We start from the raw sequence: 17122 nt of genomic DNA, 5'->3' as shown, positions 1-17122 counted from the left end.
ATTAGTGTCTGCCATCACTCTTTTTAAAATTAATTAATTAATTAATTAATTTGGTTGTGCCAGGTCTTAGTAGCGGCCGGAGGGCTCCTTAGTTGCGGCTCGTGGGCTCCTTAGTTGTGGCTCACCAGCTCCTTAGTTGTGGCATGCGAACTCTTAGTTGTGGCATGCATGTGGGATCTAGTTCCTTGACCAGGGATCGAACACGGGCCCCCTGCGCTGGGAGCATGGAGTCTTAACCACTTCGCCACCAAGGAAGTTCCTGCCATCACTCTTTAATAAATAAACTTACTTGTTTGTTTCCCACTAGAATGTAAACTCCGTAAGGGCAGGGATACTTGTCTGCTTTGTTCATTTATGTAGCCCAAGGACCTGGCACAAAGTAGATGTGCAATAAATAATTGTTGAATGCATGAGTGAGTGAAAGAAGTGAAGTAAGTGGCTTGCCCAGGCCAGGCATAACAGGTACAGGACTGTAGCCCAGGCCTGCTCCTTTCCCACAAAGAGGACCTTTTCCAACCCCTTGTTCATGGCCAAGGTGTGCTAGGGTCCCTGTACAGAAAGGATGGCCAGGCCATCCTGGGGTGGTAGATAGGGCTGGACATGCACTGCCTACCACCTGGGGTGGCTCTTTCCTCTCAGGGACTTTGGGACTAAGGAGGAAAACAGGATGGCAGAGGTCCTGGGGGATTCCACCTCCTGGCTCACTCTGGTGATCTGGCAGGAACTCACACCTCTGGGTCTTGGAGTGCCCAGACCAAGGGAGAACAGGCATCTCAACCTAGACTAGCTTAATGGGGACACCACAGGAGGAGACTCCCAGGATGATCCAGAGTGGGAGGGGGAGGCCCCCTCTGGCTCTGTTGAGCAGCTCCAAATCTCTGGGTACAGGCAGGGTCCCGGATTCAGATGCAGCAGATTTGCAGAAAAAAATTTATCACTGAACTACCTAACATTTATTGCACACTTAGTCTCTACATCAGGCATATGTATACTAATTCATTCAATACTCCTAACAATCTAATGGTTTAGGTTCTGTTAGTATGCCCATTTTACAGGTGAGGAAACTGAGGCATGGTGGAGTTAAGTAATTTGCTCAAAATCACATCCTGTAGTGGTGGAGCTGGAATTTTTTTCTTATCAAAACAAAACTTTTGATAGTTTCTGAGAAATTTCAAGGAGGCTTACAACACACATTTTGTGCTCATGCTGTGAAAGAGCCCACTGTCAATGTAATAATGTGTCAATAATGTGATGGGAATATAGTGTCGTCTTAGCAGCTAGCACAGTTCTTATATAGGAGGAAATTGGATTTGTACACAATTGCCTTTACGTTTTTTCTAAACAGTTATTATTCAGAATTTCAAACATACAGAGAAAATGTTCATACATATACCCACCACCTAGATTCACCTATTGTTAATTTTATCTATTATCTTTCTTTTTTTCCTATTTTGAAAATAACTTGCAAACCTCATGTCATGTCACCTCCAAGAACTTCATTCAGCCTTCGGCCTCTAGAAGTATATTTTTCTAGCAGACTAATGTTCCATTATTGCATCTAAGAAAAGCAGTAATAATTCCCAAGTATCAGCTAACATTCAGTCCATGTTCAAATTGCCCCAGCTTCTTAAAAATATTTCTTACAGGGACTTCCCCAGCGGTCCCATGGTTAAGACTCTGCGCTTCCAGTGCAGGGGGTGCGGGTTCGATCCTTGGTCGGGGAACTAAGATCCCACATGCTCTGCGGCACGGCCAAAACCTCCCAAAAAACAGGGACTTCCCTGGTGGCGCAGTGGTTAAGAATCTGCCTGCCAATGCAGGGGACACGGGTTTGAGCCTCGGTCCGGGAAGATCTCACATGCCGCGGAGCAGCTAAGCCCATGTGCCACAACTACTGAGCCTGCGCTCTAGAGCCCGTGAGCCACAACTATTGAGCGCTGCACGCCACAACTATTGAAGCCCGCACGCCTAGAGCTCGTGCTCTGCAACAAGAGAAACCACCGCAGTAAGTCTGCGCACCGCAAAAAAGAGTAGCCCCCTCTCGCTACAACTAGAGAAAGCCCACGCACAGCAAGGGAGATCCGATGCAGCCCAAAATAAATAAATAAATAAATTGTATTTTTAAAAAACCCAAAAAACCAAAAAACAAAACCAAATAAAAATCTCTTACAGCTTTTTTCCCAACCAAAATCTTGTCAAAATTTACAAATTGCATTTGGTTGTTACGTTTCTTCAATCTTTTAAAATATAGAACCCTCTCCACACCCACACATGCACGTTTTTTCATGACATTGACTCTTCGATGGGTACAGTTGTTGTTTGTAGACTGTCTCTGAATTTGTCTGTTTCCTCATAGTTTTATTTCATTCGTTCTTCTGTGTCCTGTAAACTAGAATTTAGGTCTAAAGGCAGATTCATTTAATGATTTTTTTAGCAAAGATACTCCCCAGCTGAGTATCTTACCCCATTAGGAAATACATAATGTTATGTTGCTCCACCACTGGTGATGCTAAAAGTTTGATCACGTGGTGGTGACAGCAGGGCTGCACCATTGTAGACTGCCTTTTTCTGTAAACAACCAGCAAGGACTTTGGGGATGATACTATGGCATGTGGATATCCTGTTCTCCCCCAACCCTTTGTCTCATGGTTTGGGCATCTATTGGTGGTCCTTGCCTGAGTTAATTATTACACTGGGGGTTACAAACAGGTGATTTTCTAATTCTGTCTTTTCTTTTACATTAGTTAGCTTGCATTCTTCTAGAAACAAGGGTTTTTCCTCATCAGCTGGGATTGAACTGTATAGTTCCTTTTAAAGAGGCAGGGTAAATTATTCTTATTGATGCTGGAATTGTCTCATATGTGGTTGGCAGGTGCCTCTTCAAGTTGGCTCCAGGGTCCTTCTGACAAACTCCAGCGGTCTTTGAGCACTTCTTCGCTTTCTGGGAAAAAAAGATGTCTCCGACTCACCTGTGTTTTCCCTTTCTCAGCCCTGGGATCTGCCATTTTGGAACTAGAATGTGCATCCAGCAAGTTGGCCTCAGAGCTCTTTTGTTTAGACCAGTCCCAGCTCTTTGTGACCTTGGGCCAGCTCCTTTCCGCTTTCTGAGCCAGATTTTCTTCATACGAACAGTGGGGGAGCAGAATCCTGCCTTAACCCTGGATACCCCTCAGGGTGTGGCAGATACCAAGCCTTCCTTCTTCCTGTCATTCTGTCTCCATCCCATGCAGGAGGGTAGGTAGGATGGGGCTGCTCCACCGGGCAGCAGGGCCTGTGTGACAACTGAGACCTCTTACCCTACTAGAAGCAAAGGAGGGAGCCATCATCCAGCCCACCCTCCTAGCTGGAATCGTCTCCAGCCTCCTGTGGGCGAGGACAGGATGACCCTTGGGGTCACCCTCAGCTTTGGCCTAAAGCTGCTTCGCAAGGAAAAGGCATTAGACTACCATTTTGTTATCACAGTCAGTTTAGAATCAACTGACTTCGATGTTGAATGGAGTTTTACTTCATATCAAAGTTATAAATTCACATATTTAAGTAATCAAATCCTTCTAAAGGGCTGGCTGTGAAAAACAGCCATTCTTTACCTTCCTTTTCATACCACTTTAAAACGTTTTTAGCTGATTCATTTGGTATTAACCTCCATATCTCTAAATGACTACTGGTATTGTTACTTCCAGATTGTTTCAGTTTTAAACATTATCTGGTTGGCTTTTCACTGTGGAAGACCAAGATTTAGCCCTCTTTTCTCCTCTAAGTGACTTTTCCTGACCTCTCGTCCTCCCAAATGCCTCTATTGTATGTTTAGTTAGGTCAGTATTCAAAGTTTACTATATTATGACAATGTAAATGCCTTTTTTAGCTGCATTATGTAGTATAGTATCATGACTATTCATTTCCTATATAACTTTTGTTTTCCCAAGAGTTAATAGTTGTCTTGGTTTTTCATTTGCTTAATTTTCTGTGAAATTATCATAATTCAACCTCATACTCTCCAAAAAAGGATCTAAGTCACCTCTTAGTATGTTCAGACCTATCAGCTATCTATCAATTTTATCTTGTTGAAGAAATGTCTTTCAGAGCCTTTGGGCCTGATCCAATATGGATATGTTGCTTTACTCCTGGGATTTTGCTGTACCATCATTCTGGGGATCCCCATTCCCTCTTGTGAGCTGAATTTCAGTTTCCTGTGTCCCAGGTCTTCCTTTATTTTTAGTGAACACCTTCATTTTGGTGGAGCATACCTTCCTGAAGCTTTCTGAGGAAGAAAAAATTTTTGAGATACCTAATGTCTGGAAATACCTTAATGACACCCTCCTACGTATTTAGTAATTTGGCTCAGTAAATATTCTAGGGTGGAAATCATTTTCCCATCGAATTTTGAAGGTGTTGCTCCGTTATCTTCTGGTTTCCAGGGTTGCTCTTAAGAAGTCCAAAGTCATTCTGATTCCTGGTCCTTTATATCTGTCTTGTTTATTTCTTTCTGTGGAATCTTCATTTTGTCTTTATTTTTCTGAAACTTCACTTGATGTGCCTTGGTGTGAAATTATTTTTATACTTTGGCCCTGGTACTCACTGGGCCCTTTCAGTTTGGAAATTTATGTCTTTGAGTTCTGGGAATTGTACTGAATTTTTTCCCCTCTATTTTCTCTGTTCCCTATTTCTGGAACTCTGATATTTGGCTATTGGGCATCCTGGACTGGTCTTTAATTCTCTTATCTTTTCTATTTCTTTCTTTTTATCTTTGTGGTATACTTTCTGGGAGGTAAAACACACACACACATACATACACACAAAACCTTTATCTTTTACCTACTGGTTGTTTAATATCTACCCTCATATGTTTAGTCTTTAAGAGCTTTTTTGTTGTTCTTCTTCTAACAGTACTTCTATCTTTATAGCATACTATTCTTGTTTCATGGGTGCAGTATCATCCTTTACCTCCCTAAGGCTATTAATGAGTGTTCGCTTCCTGCATGGTTTTTGGGGTTTGGTTAGTTGTTTTGTTCACTCTCTTTTATGTTAGAGGTTTACTTCAGATGTCCCATGACCCTTGATTGTCTAAAAAATCAAGTGGAAGCCGTGACCCATGTGAAGGGCTTATTCACTGAGGGCTTCCCTATAGGGTTATCTGGCTGGGTTGTTTCATTGTTGAACCCCAATATCAGAATCTTTAGGTCATTCCTTGTGGGATGGTCATACTCTCCAGGGAAGCCTTCTCTCATTTATTGCCTGGAGAAAGAAGGTCTGGCTTCTGGCATTCTGTGAACTGGGTCAGAGAGAAGGCTGGGACTCTCAGCTTTAGAACTGGGCCCATGCCCTGCACTGTGCCTAGGGATAGACTTCCAGTCCTCTTTCAGGGAGGGAGGGATAGTTGGGGAGGGAGAGGACATGGATATCCAACTGTTTTCATAAACAGACTTCCAACGAATCTTCTTTTTAGCCCCACCTGTACTCCCACCCAGTGTGCCTAATACCTCAATTCCTGAGCCTGTTCTATCATGTAAATTGGTGGCTTCTCAGCTTTTCTAGCTGCAGGTTTAGGATTAAGCTTTCTGGGGTCTGTTAATGACTACCTCCAATCCACCTGCTTTCCAGCTTCCAAAATTTTGCACTGTTTTCTCCTGTTCTCTTTGTCCTTATAGATTTACACTAAGAAAAAAAAAAGGCAACTCTTCGCCATTTTAGTGGCAGAGCCAAGTGAAAGAGGAAGCAAAGCTATATATGTGTTCTAGCGATCATTACCAAGAAATCTGTTTTTAAATTGAGCTATAAATTTCACATAATAGTCAAGCTTTTAAAATGGTACAATTCAGTGGTTTTTCCATATATCCACAAAGTTGTGCAACAATCACCACTGTCTAATTCCAGAATATCTTCATCACCCTGAAAGGAAATCCCATACCCATTAGCAGTCACTCCCCATCCCCTTTCCCCCCCCAGCCCCTGGCAACTGCTGATCTACTTTCTGTTTCTATGGCTTGCCTAGTCCAGACATTTCAAATAGATGGAATCATACAATATGTGGCCTTTTGTGTCTGGCTTATTTCATTTAGCATGATGTTTTCTTTTCTTTTTTTAAAAAAATAAATTTATTATATTTGGCTGCATTGGGTCTTCGTTGCTGCATGCAGGCCTTCTCTAGTTGCGGCGCATGGGCTTCTCACTGCAGTGGCTTCTCCTGTTGCAGAGCATGGGCTCTAGGCACGCAGGCTTCAGTAGTTGTGCCACGCAGGCTTCAGTAGTTGTGGCTCACGGGCTCTAGAGCGCAGGCTCGGTAGTTGCGGTGCATGGGCTTAGTTTCACCATGGCATATGGGATCTTCCTGGACCAGGGCTCAAACCCGTGTCCTCTGCATTGGCAGGCGGATTCTTAACCACTGCACCACCAGGGAAGCCCAGCATGATGTTTTCAAAGTTCATTTTGTGCCATGAATTAGTACTTCATTTCTTTTTTAAAAAATAACAGTTTTATTGTGATATTAATTCTTCTTTATGGCTAAATAATATCCCACTGTACGGATAAATCACATTTTGTTTACTCATTCATCAGTTGGTGTATATTTGGGTCGTTTTCACTTTGAGGCTATTATGAATAATGGTGCTATGAACATTTGTGTATCCACTATGAAGTTTTTGTGTGGATACGTGTTTTCATTTCTCTTGAGTAGATATCTAGGAATGGAATTACTGGGTCATATGTAACTCTATTTAACTTTTTGGGAAATCGCCCAATTGTTTTCCAAAGTAGCTGCACCAGTTTACATTCTTGCCAGCAATATATGAGTTCCAATTCCTTCACATCCTTGTCAACACTTGTTATCTGTCTTTTTGATTATAGCCATTGTGGTGGATGTGAAGTGGTACTTCACTGTGGCCTTGATTTGCCTCCTAACGACTAATGATGTGGAACATCTTTTCATGTACTTATACCATAAATTTGTTCATTTATTAATGAAAATTTAAACACACACACAAAAGACATAAAGATTAATAAAATAAAATAAGGTCTACAAGCCACAGATAGTCAGAAATAAAACCATGCCAACACAGTTAAACCTCCCCTGGGTACCCTTTCCCAGTCCCTCCTCATTCCCTCCCTGTAGAGGTACCTGCTTTCATGAATTTGAACGACACAATTTGAGCATCAGGAGGGAGAAGGGTAGAATGGTTAAAATCATGGGCTGCAATTCCTGGATGCACGATCCTGGGCAAACATGTAGCCTCTCAAAAGCCTCAGTGTGCCTATCTGTAAATGGAGATAATAAAATAAAACAGCCCTCAAAGGGTTACTGTAAAGATTAAATGAAACAAAGCAAGCAAAACGATTAGCACAGTGCCTGGCACAAAGGAGGGCTTGGTAAGTGGTGGCAAATATTAGTACCAGAGCCTTAGAACCATGGACTCAGGTTCATAAAATGCTTGAGTTAGAAGAAAGCAGAGGGAACAGTGAATCCAACTTTCCTCCTCCATTTTGAGATGACATAACTGAGGACTGAGAGAAGGAGAGGAACTTGTCTAAGTTCACAAAGGGGGCACAGCCCCTTTCTGCACCCACTCATCTATAGGTGAGAGGGGAGACAAACAAAGCATTTTGGGTATTTTTTGCTTCAAAGTGATTTCCTGTCTAGGGAGTGAACATTTGCCTGTTTCTCAAAACATCCAAAGAGCCTTATGAATCCACAGGTCTGCCCAGAAACAAGTGATGAGGGCCCTGGGCAGCCAGTGGAAGCATGCTGGCCTTTCCACCTGCCTGGGGGACCTCCCCCGACTCATCCTGCCCCCTTAAAGGAAGCTTTGCTCAAGTGGGGGGTATTTCCAGCTTTGTGGCTTTCACTTCCACTTCTACTAGGTGGGCGGAGTGCCCTCCTGTGGACGAATCAGATTCCTTCTCAGCCCCAACTTCAAGAGGTGAGCCAGGGGCTCAGCGTCCTAGACAGGCAGGAGGCAGCAGCAGCAGCAGGAGTGGGGAAGACCAGAGGCCGGAACCATGGAAGACCAACGCGACCTCATCTCCAACCATGAGCAGGTGCCCATGCTGGGCCAGCGCCCCGGAGCCCAGGAGAGGTATGTGTGAACGGCAGGAGAGCGCACACAGACCTTGGGCCGCACAGAGTGCGCAGGTGCTACAGGAGGAGCAGTAGACCGGGAGTCAGAGGAGGCATGGACTTGGGCTCTGACCCCAGTGCTAACTGGGTGATTTTGAGCAAGTCTCTAGCCCGCTCTGGGCTTCAGTTCTCCCTCCTGTAAAGTGAGGGAGCTCCTCTAGGACAGGGGTTTTAACTTTCTATGCATCATGCACTTCTCTTCTGAAAATCAAGAGAGCTCTGGACTCCTTCCCTAGAGCTTCACACAATATCAGCAGCTTCACAGAGTCCCCTGAAGCTGGGCCATGAGGCCTAGGTTAGAAATTTTGGACCAGATTTTGAAAATAGTATGGATCCTAGATGGAGCAGATTTTCTAAAAGAGATTGGTAGAAGCAGCTCATCACAGAGGAGTTTCCTCCTAGTTACCACAAATTGCTATATGTGTTTATATCAAGGGAATTATCGTTGCAGGTGTCTGTAGAGTAGATGGAGACCTCCTTTGCCATCACAGGAGGGAATGAGAGATGTTGGAGGGGGATCAAAAAAGGGTGAGGGGGTCTCTGGCTAAATTTCTAGAAGGGACTGTGGGTTGATGTGGGTGGTACCCTGCCTGTTCCCCTCTCCCTTGCAGCAAGGGGCCAGCACAGCCATCCAGAGGACCCCTTCCCAACTCCAAGATGGCCTCATCCATCTGTTCCCCTGAAAAGAAAAGGCGTGGTTAGAATGCAGCTACCCTAATGCCCCTGCTCCCCCAAATAATTCGCAAATGACAGGGACCTACAGTTGTGATGTCAGCTGTTGCCAGGCAGAAATGGGTTTGGGAGAGACTCTCAGAGGTGTCATGAGGAACTGCATACTGTGGGACAGGCAACTAGAGACCTTTAGAGACCATTTTCACAGCCTGTGAAAATCCTGGGGAATCCCATGGCTAGGAGGGCCGACTCTTACGAGGGCTGGATTCTGGTCCAGGTTCTGCTACTGTCATGTGTGACTTGGATAAATCAGTGTCTCTCTCTGGGTCTCAGTAGTAGTAATAATAACTACGACAAGAGTTATGATAATAGTTCCTATTCACTGTATACCTGTCACCAATCTTCAGTCACTGTTAGTCATTACTATGATTAATTTTGTGCCAGACATATAACTAAATGCTAAACTCAATCGTAATTCTCTTAGAAACCCTCTCAGTTGGGTACCTTTTTTTTTTTTTTTTTTGCGGTACACGGGCCTCTCAGTGTTGTGGCCTCTCCCGTTGCGGAGCACAGGCTCCGGACGCGCAGGCTCAGCAGCCATGGCTCACGGGCCCAGCCGCTCCGCGGCACATGTGGAATCTTCCCGGACTGGGGCACGAACCCGTGTCCCCTGCATCGGCAGGCGGACTCTCAACCACTGTGCCACCAGGGCAGCCCAAGTTGGGTACTTTTATTATTCCCATCTTTACATAAGAGAAAGTTGAGACATATCAGTAAGTGACTTACTTAAGTTATCGCAGCTACTGAATACTGGAGCCAGAATTTGAACCCCAGGACTAGTCTGATATCAAAGTTTGAGTTTATTCTACCATCTGACCTCCTTCTAGAGGCACGATTTGCAGGGAGGGAAGATGGGTCCCCCTCTGAGCTCAGGCCTCCCAGTGAGTTGCAGACCCAGCATGGGCTCAGTGAGCAGAAAGGGTGCCCCCTCGTCAAATCCTTGTCTAATTTTCCTTTTAGTTCAATTACTGCGTCTAAAAACTGTCCTGGCCTGTTTTGGACCCTTTTGTGAACACTTCTGCCTGGCAACATTTGTAGTTCTGGTTGGCTAGAACCAGTTCTGGTTGGCTAGTTCTGGTTGGCTCCCAACTTTGGCCAATTATTACTACTAGTCAAGAAAGAGGCAGTAGAAAGGAGGAAGTGAAGAGAGGGGTGACAAGGGCTTCCCTGGTGGCGCAGTGGTTGAGAGTCCGCCTGCCGACGCAGGGGACGTGCCCCGGTCCGGGAAGATCCCACATGCTGTGGAGCGGCTGGGCCTGTGAGCCATGGCCGCTGAGCCTGCACGTCCGGAGCCTGTGCTCCGCAGCGGGAGAGGCCACAACAGTGAGAGGCCCGCGTACCGCAAAAAAAAAAAAACAAAAAAAAGAGGGGTGACAAGAATTGGCCTTTGTCTAGAAGCAGGAGACAGGCAATCAAGATGCATAGATAGGAAGGCATCTAGATGCTCAAGTTAACTGTTAACTCCTTTGAGATTCGTGCTCAGTGTTACCTATGGGGTGCTAACCACACGCTGGGTATGGAGTCGAGAGTTTTACCCCCCGCTCTTGTTTTATATAACAACCTTTGAGTAGAGTAGATGTTCTTACCTCAAGTTACTCACTCAGAGAGGTTAGGTGGTGACTTGCCCCTGGTCCCCGAGCTAAGGGAGTGGCAGAACCAGGATTCCAATCCAGGTTACATGGTCTCGTCTTCATTATGACTCTCTAGAGTCTCAGGCCTTATGAGAAACTGAGGTTCAGAGAGGGGATGGCGGGAGGCAGAGCTGGGGCTAGACTGGGTGTGGGGCTGCTGAAGCGGTGAGACTGTAGAGCTTGAACTCAGGCAAGACCCAGACTTGGGTGGACTTTTCACCACTTCAGAGGCCAGGCCACCCCTGTTCCTTGGGAAGGCCAATGAGTAGGATTTGTTTTCCCCTCCTGTCGGTTTTTCTCCTTTTCTCCACACAGGCTTTTTACTTTCTCCTTTCAGAATAATAATCCCTTGGGCTGGGCCTTGGCCCAGAAATCAGAGGACTGACAAGCAGAGAGCCAGTGAGAATGAGCCATGTCTGTGATGTCATGAGTTACTAGGCAGCAGGGTGTTCCTGGAGGTTCCTAAACTATCCTTGCTGATTGCTGGAGTAAGCAGGGTGCAGTCTCGTCCTCAATTTCCAGTGGGGTCCTAGTAGTTCTACCCCTGGGGTAGGTGGGAGAAAACAAACCGGTCAGGAACTCTCAGGGTCCTGGGGTGGGATCCTTACTTCCCCGGCACGTAATATTTACATGTGCCCTCAAAAGTATATCCAAGGCCAATAGCTCCAAGGGCTGGCCGAGGTCCGGCCACCCCTCCCTGTGCAGACAGCCGGTCCAGAGAGCGTGAGACGTTCTCCCAGGTCATACAGGCTCAGGCACCAAAATCCTGCTGAGATACGCCCCACCCTGCTTCCTTACCCCCATCCCCGGTAGATATTACCATTCATAATACTTCTGTGGTCACAGACAGATCTTACTTCAGATGATGACCACCAAATTCTAGAATTGCTGATGTGAGAGGTACCCATGAAACAGGCCCAGAGAATGGCAGAGATGTGCTCAGAGGCACAGGGAGTGTCTTGGGCAGAGGATGTATTCCCACAGGGGGTGGTCCCTGGCCCTGCTCCAGCCAGACATTGTCTGATGCACCCAACCCACTCCTAAAAATGGCAAGGCCTCACTTCTCTTTTTCAGGTGGGCTGCATGCTCTGCTGTCCAGGCCCTACTTCCTTCCTTCATCTCTGATTTCACTACAGGGGTTGGGTGCATAGTGGGGGCTGCCTGGAGGGCAGCCCTGATCCTCAGGAGATCCTCTGGTAGAGGGAACCTGGGGAGACCCTCCACCTCGACCCATCATTGCACAGGTGGGACCAAGGTCTGGAGAAGACAAGCACTTGTCACCGCTTCTTCCCCACGCAGCCTAGGCCCAGGGGCAGCTCCAGGATTTCCACCTGGGAGGGCTATAGGGGCAGCACTGGTTGGAGGTAGGGGGTCAGGGGAACGTCTTCAAGCTGTAGGTTCATAGGCACCTGTTTGTGTTTAAAGTGTGTGTTTGTTAGGGGTAGCTGAGGGCCGAGGGCTGGAAATGGGGGGCACACTCCCCACTCCCTGCTAGTCCTTGGGGCAGCCGCCTCCGCGGACCCTCTTCTGACCTATCTTCCCTGCCCCCAACAGCAAGTGCAGCCGTGGAGCCCTGTACACAGGCTTTTCCATCCTGGTGGCTTTGCTCCTGGCTGGCCAGGCCACCACCGCCTACTTCCTGTACCAGCAGCAGGGCCGCCTGGACAAGCTGACAGTCACCTCGCAGAACCTGCAGCTGGAGAACCTGCGCATGAAGCTTCCCAAGTGTGCGTGCCCCACCTCTATCCCCACAGCCCTCACCCCCCCATCCCCACAGCCCTCACCCCCCTGTCTCTCACCTCAGAAGACCCCTCATTCCTGTACCCAGCTGCGCCCGCTGTCCCTTCTCTCTGGTCTGGAATTCCAGCCCCTCATCTGGGTCTGAGATCTCGGTCCCCGGAGCTGAGTGCCCTCTTCCCTGGGGCCACGCTCATGCTGTACCTTCTGCCCCACAGCCGCCAAGCCTCTGACCAAGATGCGGCTCAGCGCCCCGATGCTGTTGCAGGACCTGCCCATGGAAGGCCCGGAGGTAAGGCCAGCCCCAGGGCGGCAGAAGAGGGAAGCATTACCTAGCCTGGATGGAGGGCAGGTGCCAAGGGACAGGGGAGGACAGCTGGCCCGGGAAAAGTAGAGCTGGAGAGGGGGTCCTGACTGCTGCGGGAGGAGGAAGAACTCCAGAGGTGGGGGAGGAAGGAGCCTCTTGGGGCCCTCCCTGGGAAGAGGGCTCAGTCCTCCACAACTTACGAAATACTTCTCATTTCCCAAGCATCTCACAGTCCCTCCTATTCTCAGATCCCTTGATATCATATATGGATAACGTTTCGGTTCACTAAACGATCTCCCGTCCACAAAGCCTTGGGCAGGAAAGCTTATGCAGAGTTGACGAGTAGGATATTGAGGCAGGAAGGTAGTGACTTGCCCGAGCCCTCACATTTGGAGGTGGCAGAGGTGGGCCTGTTGAACATCTGGGAATCCACACTCTCACCCAGACCCCAGCTGCTGGCTCTGCTCTAGGGCCCCTCCTCCATGGGCCAGTGCTGGGAAACACCCTATTCCTTCCTTCCACAGCCCATGCAGAACGCCACCAAGTATGGCAACATGACGCAGGACCATGTGATGCGGCTGCTCCTGGTGAGTGGAACCTGGCCAGGCATCCCTGAGCTCCTGCCCCATTCCCATAAGCCCCCAGTGAGGCTATGCTTCAAGACCTGCGCCATGCCTGGCTCACAGCAGACATCCAATATGGGATCACCAGATTAGTGAAGGAAGACAAGTGTGGCCCTTAAACGTTATATGAAGTCCAGACCCACCACTCCCCGTTTTGTGTTTGGGATGGAGAAACCAAAGCCCAAAGTCTGGAAGTGACTTGCTGAAGATGCCTGTTTTTTCCTTCCCCAATTTTTGCTGCATGTCTACTCAGTGCCAGGCACTGTGCAAGGCTCTGGACCCACAATCGGGAGCAATCAGATCCAGCTCCTAGTCCCACGGAGACCTCAGGCTAGCATGGGAGACAGACAGGTGACCAGGTGATGAGGGGTGTGCAGGGGACTTTGTGAGGAAAGAGGCCGAGAACCCAACCTAGCTGGGCGGTTGGGATGAAGTCAAGGAAGTCCTCCTGAAGGAGGTAAGACCTGAAAGATGAACAGGAGCCTGCAAGGAGTAGAAGACTGAGGGTTATTGGTAGAACTGGGCCTGGAACTGGGTCTCCCAAATCCTAGCCCTGGGGTCTTGTAGCTGTGTAGCCGTATTACCCAGACCACTTCCCCTCCCCACTAGCTCCAACATGCTGAGGTCTGGGGTCCAGCCCTCAGAACGGAAGACCAGGGGAACATGGGCTGCACATTAAACCTTGCCTGCCAGGAAGCTTTTTAACCTTCCTTCCTGCCTTGCTACCCTGCAGAAGTCTGACCCCCTGAAGGTGTACCCGCAGCTGAAGGGGAGCTTCCCAGAAAACCTGAAACACCTTAAGGACACCATGGATGGCATGAACTGGAAGGTCAGCAGCTTCCCCTGCCCTGGTACCCTCCCTCTCCTGACATCTAGAGCAGCCCTGGGACGAGGCGGGGTGAGCAGGGAAGCCATTCTCAGGAAGCTGGAGGCGGCTTACCAGCACCCAGAAAACCACAGCCATGGAAGAGTGACCAAGCCCTGTGGGGTCTCTAAGGAGGAAGCAGGCTCCCGCTGGCCCTCCATGTCTCTGTCCCCAGGGACAGAGTCAGGCTGGGTTGGAGAGGGCTACTGAGCCTGACTCTCTGCCTTTATCCCCATTAGCTCTTTGAGAGCTGGATGCATCAGTGGCTTTTGTTTGAAATGAGCAAGATCTCGCTGGAGGAGAAGCCTTTTGAAGTTCCACCAAAAGGTAGAGGGAATGGGAGCCTTGGGGAGGCAGGGTTTCTGGGAGCTCCCTCAGGGGTAGAGCCTTAGGCACTCCCTGATCCATGCACAGGACTCTCCCAGCCTCTCAGCTCTCACTCCTGTCTCTCCTGCCTGCTCTTCTGGGCTTGGCTGCCCCCAGCCCCCATCCTGTCTGGGGTACCGAGTCCTCCCTTCAGGAGGTGACCCTCGTTGTGGCGGATGGTACTGCACAAGGGGGCCTGGAGCAACAACCACCCAAAACATCCCAGGAGTCATGGCAATGACCTTCCCCACCCAGCACTGCACCCTGCAGGTTCCCATGAGAGGGCTGGGCTCATGATTCTCGCCCTTCAAAGGGACCTCTCCCAGGTCACACAGCCAGCAGGTACTAGATAAGAGGGCCTTGGGGTTTTTCCATCTCACGGACAATGTATACCAGGGTTTTCAGCCCTAAAGCCTTTATGGGTCCTGTGTTCTCATCCTGGTGCTAATTTGTTGTGTGACTTTGGGCAAGTCTCTTCCCTCTGGGCTTCAGTTTCAGAAGTGGAAGATCAACGGTCCACCCCTCTCTGGGCCTCAGATTCTCCATCACAGAGTCATAGAGGGCACACTGGATGCGATCTCGACCAACTCCCAGCTAACGTCTGAATCCCCTCTATAACATCCCCATCACATAGTAACCCCCACTTCTACTTGGATACCCCCAGTAATGCAAGCTCAGACTTACCAAGGTGTCCATTGCTTTTCTCTAGAAGTCAGAATCACAGGTGCAATTCTAAACTTTAATAGGCATTGAGTGTTTGAAGAAATCATGTTCTGGGATGAATTAGCCACACAGCCATTCACTTCCTCTTTGATCCTGGACCTTGTTGGTTCAGGCCTCAGTTTCTCCATCTGTGCAATGGGTAGAGCAAGTACAGCCATTTGGACAGAAGGCATTAGGCCCACAGCAGTGGTATGTGGAGCTCTGGTTCTGCTGAGACCCTGGCCCAGAGCTTGCTCACTCACTGTGTTCACCGTGCCTGTCGCTTCAGTACTGACCAAGTGCCAGAAAGAGGTCAGCCGCATCCCTGACATCCACCCGGGCATGTTCAGGCCCAAGTGCGACGAGAATGGCAACTATATGCCGCTCCAGTGCTATGGGAGCATCGGCTACTGCTGGTGCGTCTTCCCCAACGGCACCGAGGTCCCCCACACCAGGAGCCGTGGGCACCATAACTGCAGCGGTAAGCAGTGGCCGCTGTGCCAGGAGCAGGAAGGACCAGGAAGGCTGAGGGGCAGGAGGTCTCTCCTGGCGCACCTGGGGCCAGGACACTCGAGGTGACAACTCCTGGGGGGCAGCCACTCAGCCATGCATCCACCCACCTGTGCATTCCTTATCTGTTTGTGCATTTATTATTTCTTTCCTCTGCCCACACTCATCTACTTACTCATTTACCCTTCAGTCCTTCCACTTTACCCATCCACGCATGCATCCAGGCGTCTCCAGATCCACCCATCTGATTGCATCACCCCCTCCTTGGCCTTGCTCACTTAACTCCCCGGCCGCACTTCATTGCCGCTTGCAGCCATCCAACAAGCATCCTTCCACTCATGTCTGTTCTACCAAGCACCAGGCTCGTGGCGAGGTTGGGCAGAACTAGCCCACCCAGGCCCCTTGTCAGCGGGTGCGGTAGTCTGGGCTGCAGCTAACACGTGGACACTGTGCTCCTTTGCAGACCCACTGGAAATGGAGGATCTGTCGTCTGGGCTGGGCATGTCCAAGCAGGATCTCGGTCAGGGTAAGGGCCCCTGCAGGGGATCTGGTCCCTAGCAGCTTAGCCCCCGAGGGGCCTACTCCCTCGTGGGTAGATGACCCTGGGCCATTCTCCAACATCCATTTCACAGATGAGGACCAGGGTTGGGGGTTTCAGGGGCTATGACGGTCAGTACTTGTACCCAAGCGGGAGGCAGTGGAGGGTAGAGTCCTCGACTGCTCTGAGGCCACAGGATGCTGGGAAGGGGCAGCAACAGGTGACTCCAACCCTAACCCGCTGTGTCTCTCTCCGCAGTCATCCTGTGAGCACAGCAGACGCAGACGCCAGCACTCAGCCAGCCCTGCATGGCCACAGCTTCCCTGGCCCCCTACCCTAGCCCCTCTCCCTCCTTTACACACCCCTCCCCTTGCCGTCTCCTACCCTGCACCTCATTCTATGAGACTCTGGCGCCTGGCTCTCCATCATCCTTGGACACATCAAATCATCAGAATAGCACAGATTAACAATGCAGAAGGGCCCTGCTGCTCAAAACCCCATCCACTAGCAGGGACATAAGGCCCGGGGAGATGGACCATGAACCAGGCTGACCCCCACTTCTGACACCACATGGTGCTCCAAGATCTAGGCCCATGGAAGAGGTGGGCAGGTGTAGGGAGAAGGGATGGCACTGACCCAAGCCCCAGAACGGACACCTCTGCTGTCCCCTCCCCCATTGGCCTCGGCCTTCCAGCCCATTTAACTGTGGGGGAGGAGCCACCCTTTCCCTCTCCCCAGCATCACCCACCCAGGAAGAACCAGCCTCTCCACCCGCAGCCCCTCCTTTCTACCAACCCCCAGTTCCGTCTGCACAGCCAAGCTTGTCATCGGCCCTCAGGGCCACGGCGCCTGTGAGAATAAAAGGTAGTGAGTAGAACACTCCCAGTTCCTGGCTGCTCTGTTGGGTCCGGTTCGAAGGGGGTGAACTGCAGACCTTGCATCCTGTGGTTTGGTGGGAGGACACAGCCCGGAGAGCCCAAATACAGATGCCTGTGGGGCGGGGC

The 17122-nt window shown here is 49.4% G+C and overlaps 1 protein-coding gene across 2 annotated transcripts; it reads left to right on the top strand.

The window, feature by feature from the left end:
- Positions 1-7836: 7836 nt before the first annotated feature.
- CD74 (CD74 molecule) lies at positions 7837-16997 on the top strand. Of its 2 annotated transcripts, XM_079915345.1 has the most exons (9): positions 7837-8066; positions 12025-12197; positions 12426-12499; positions 13039-13101; positions 13871-13966; positions 14242-14329; positions 15360-15551; positions 16044-16106; positions 16377-16997. In XM_079915345.1, the coding sequence occupies exons 1-9, from the start codon at positions 7990-7992 to the stop codon at positions 16385-16387; spliced, it is 837 nt and encodes a 278-aa protein (XP_079771471.1). In that variant the 5' UTR covers positions 7837-7989; the 3' UTR covers positions 16388-16997. The 2 variants fall into 2 exon arrangements, with proteins under 2 accessions (XP_079771471.1, XP_079771470.1); XM_079915344.1 differs by lacking the exon at positions 15360-15551 and having other exon boundaries at positions 7839-8066.
- Positions 16998-17122: the final 125 nt, after the last annotated feature.

Source organism: Stenella coeruleoalba (genome assembly GCF_951394435.1).
Source record: "Stenella coeruleoalba genome assembly, chromosome: 3".
Lineage (NCBI taxonomy): Eukaryota > Metazoa > Chordata > Mammalia > Artiodactyla > Delphinidae > Stenella > Stenella coeruleoalba.
The sequence above is the reverse complement of the archived record's forward strand: the minus strand, read 5'-3'. Positions and strand labels throughout refer to the sequence as shown.

Coding starts and splice junctions, on each gene's coding strand:
- CD74 (XM_079915345.1), top strand. CDS start 7,990: ATGGAAGACCAACGCGACCTCATCTCCAACCATGAGCAGGTGCCCATG. Junction 8,067..12,024: donor CGCCCCGGAGCCCAGGAGAG/GTATGTGTGAAC, acceptor TGCCCCCAACAG/CAAGTGCAGCCGTGGAGCCC. Junction 13,967..14,241: donor TGGATGGCATGAACTGGAAG/GTCAGCAGCTTC, acceptor TATCCCCATTAG/CTCTTTGAGAGCTGGATGCA.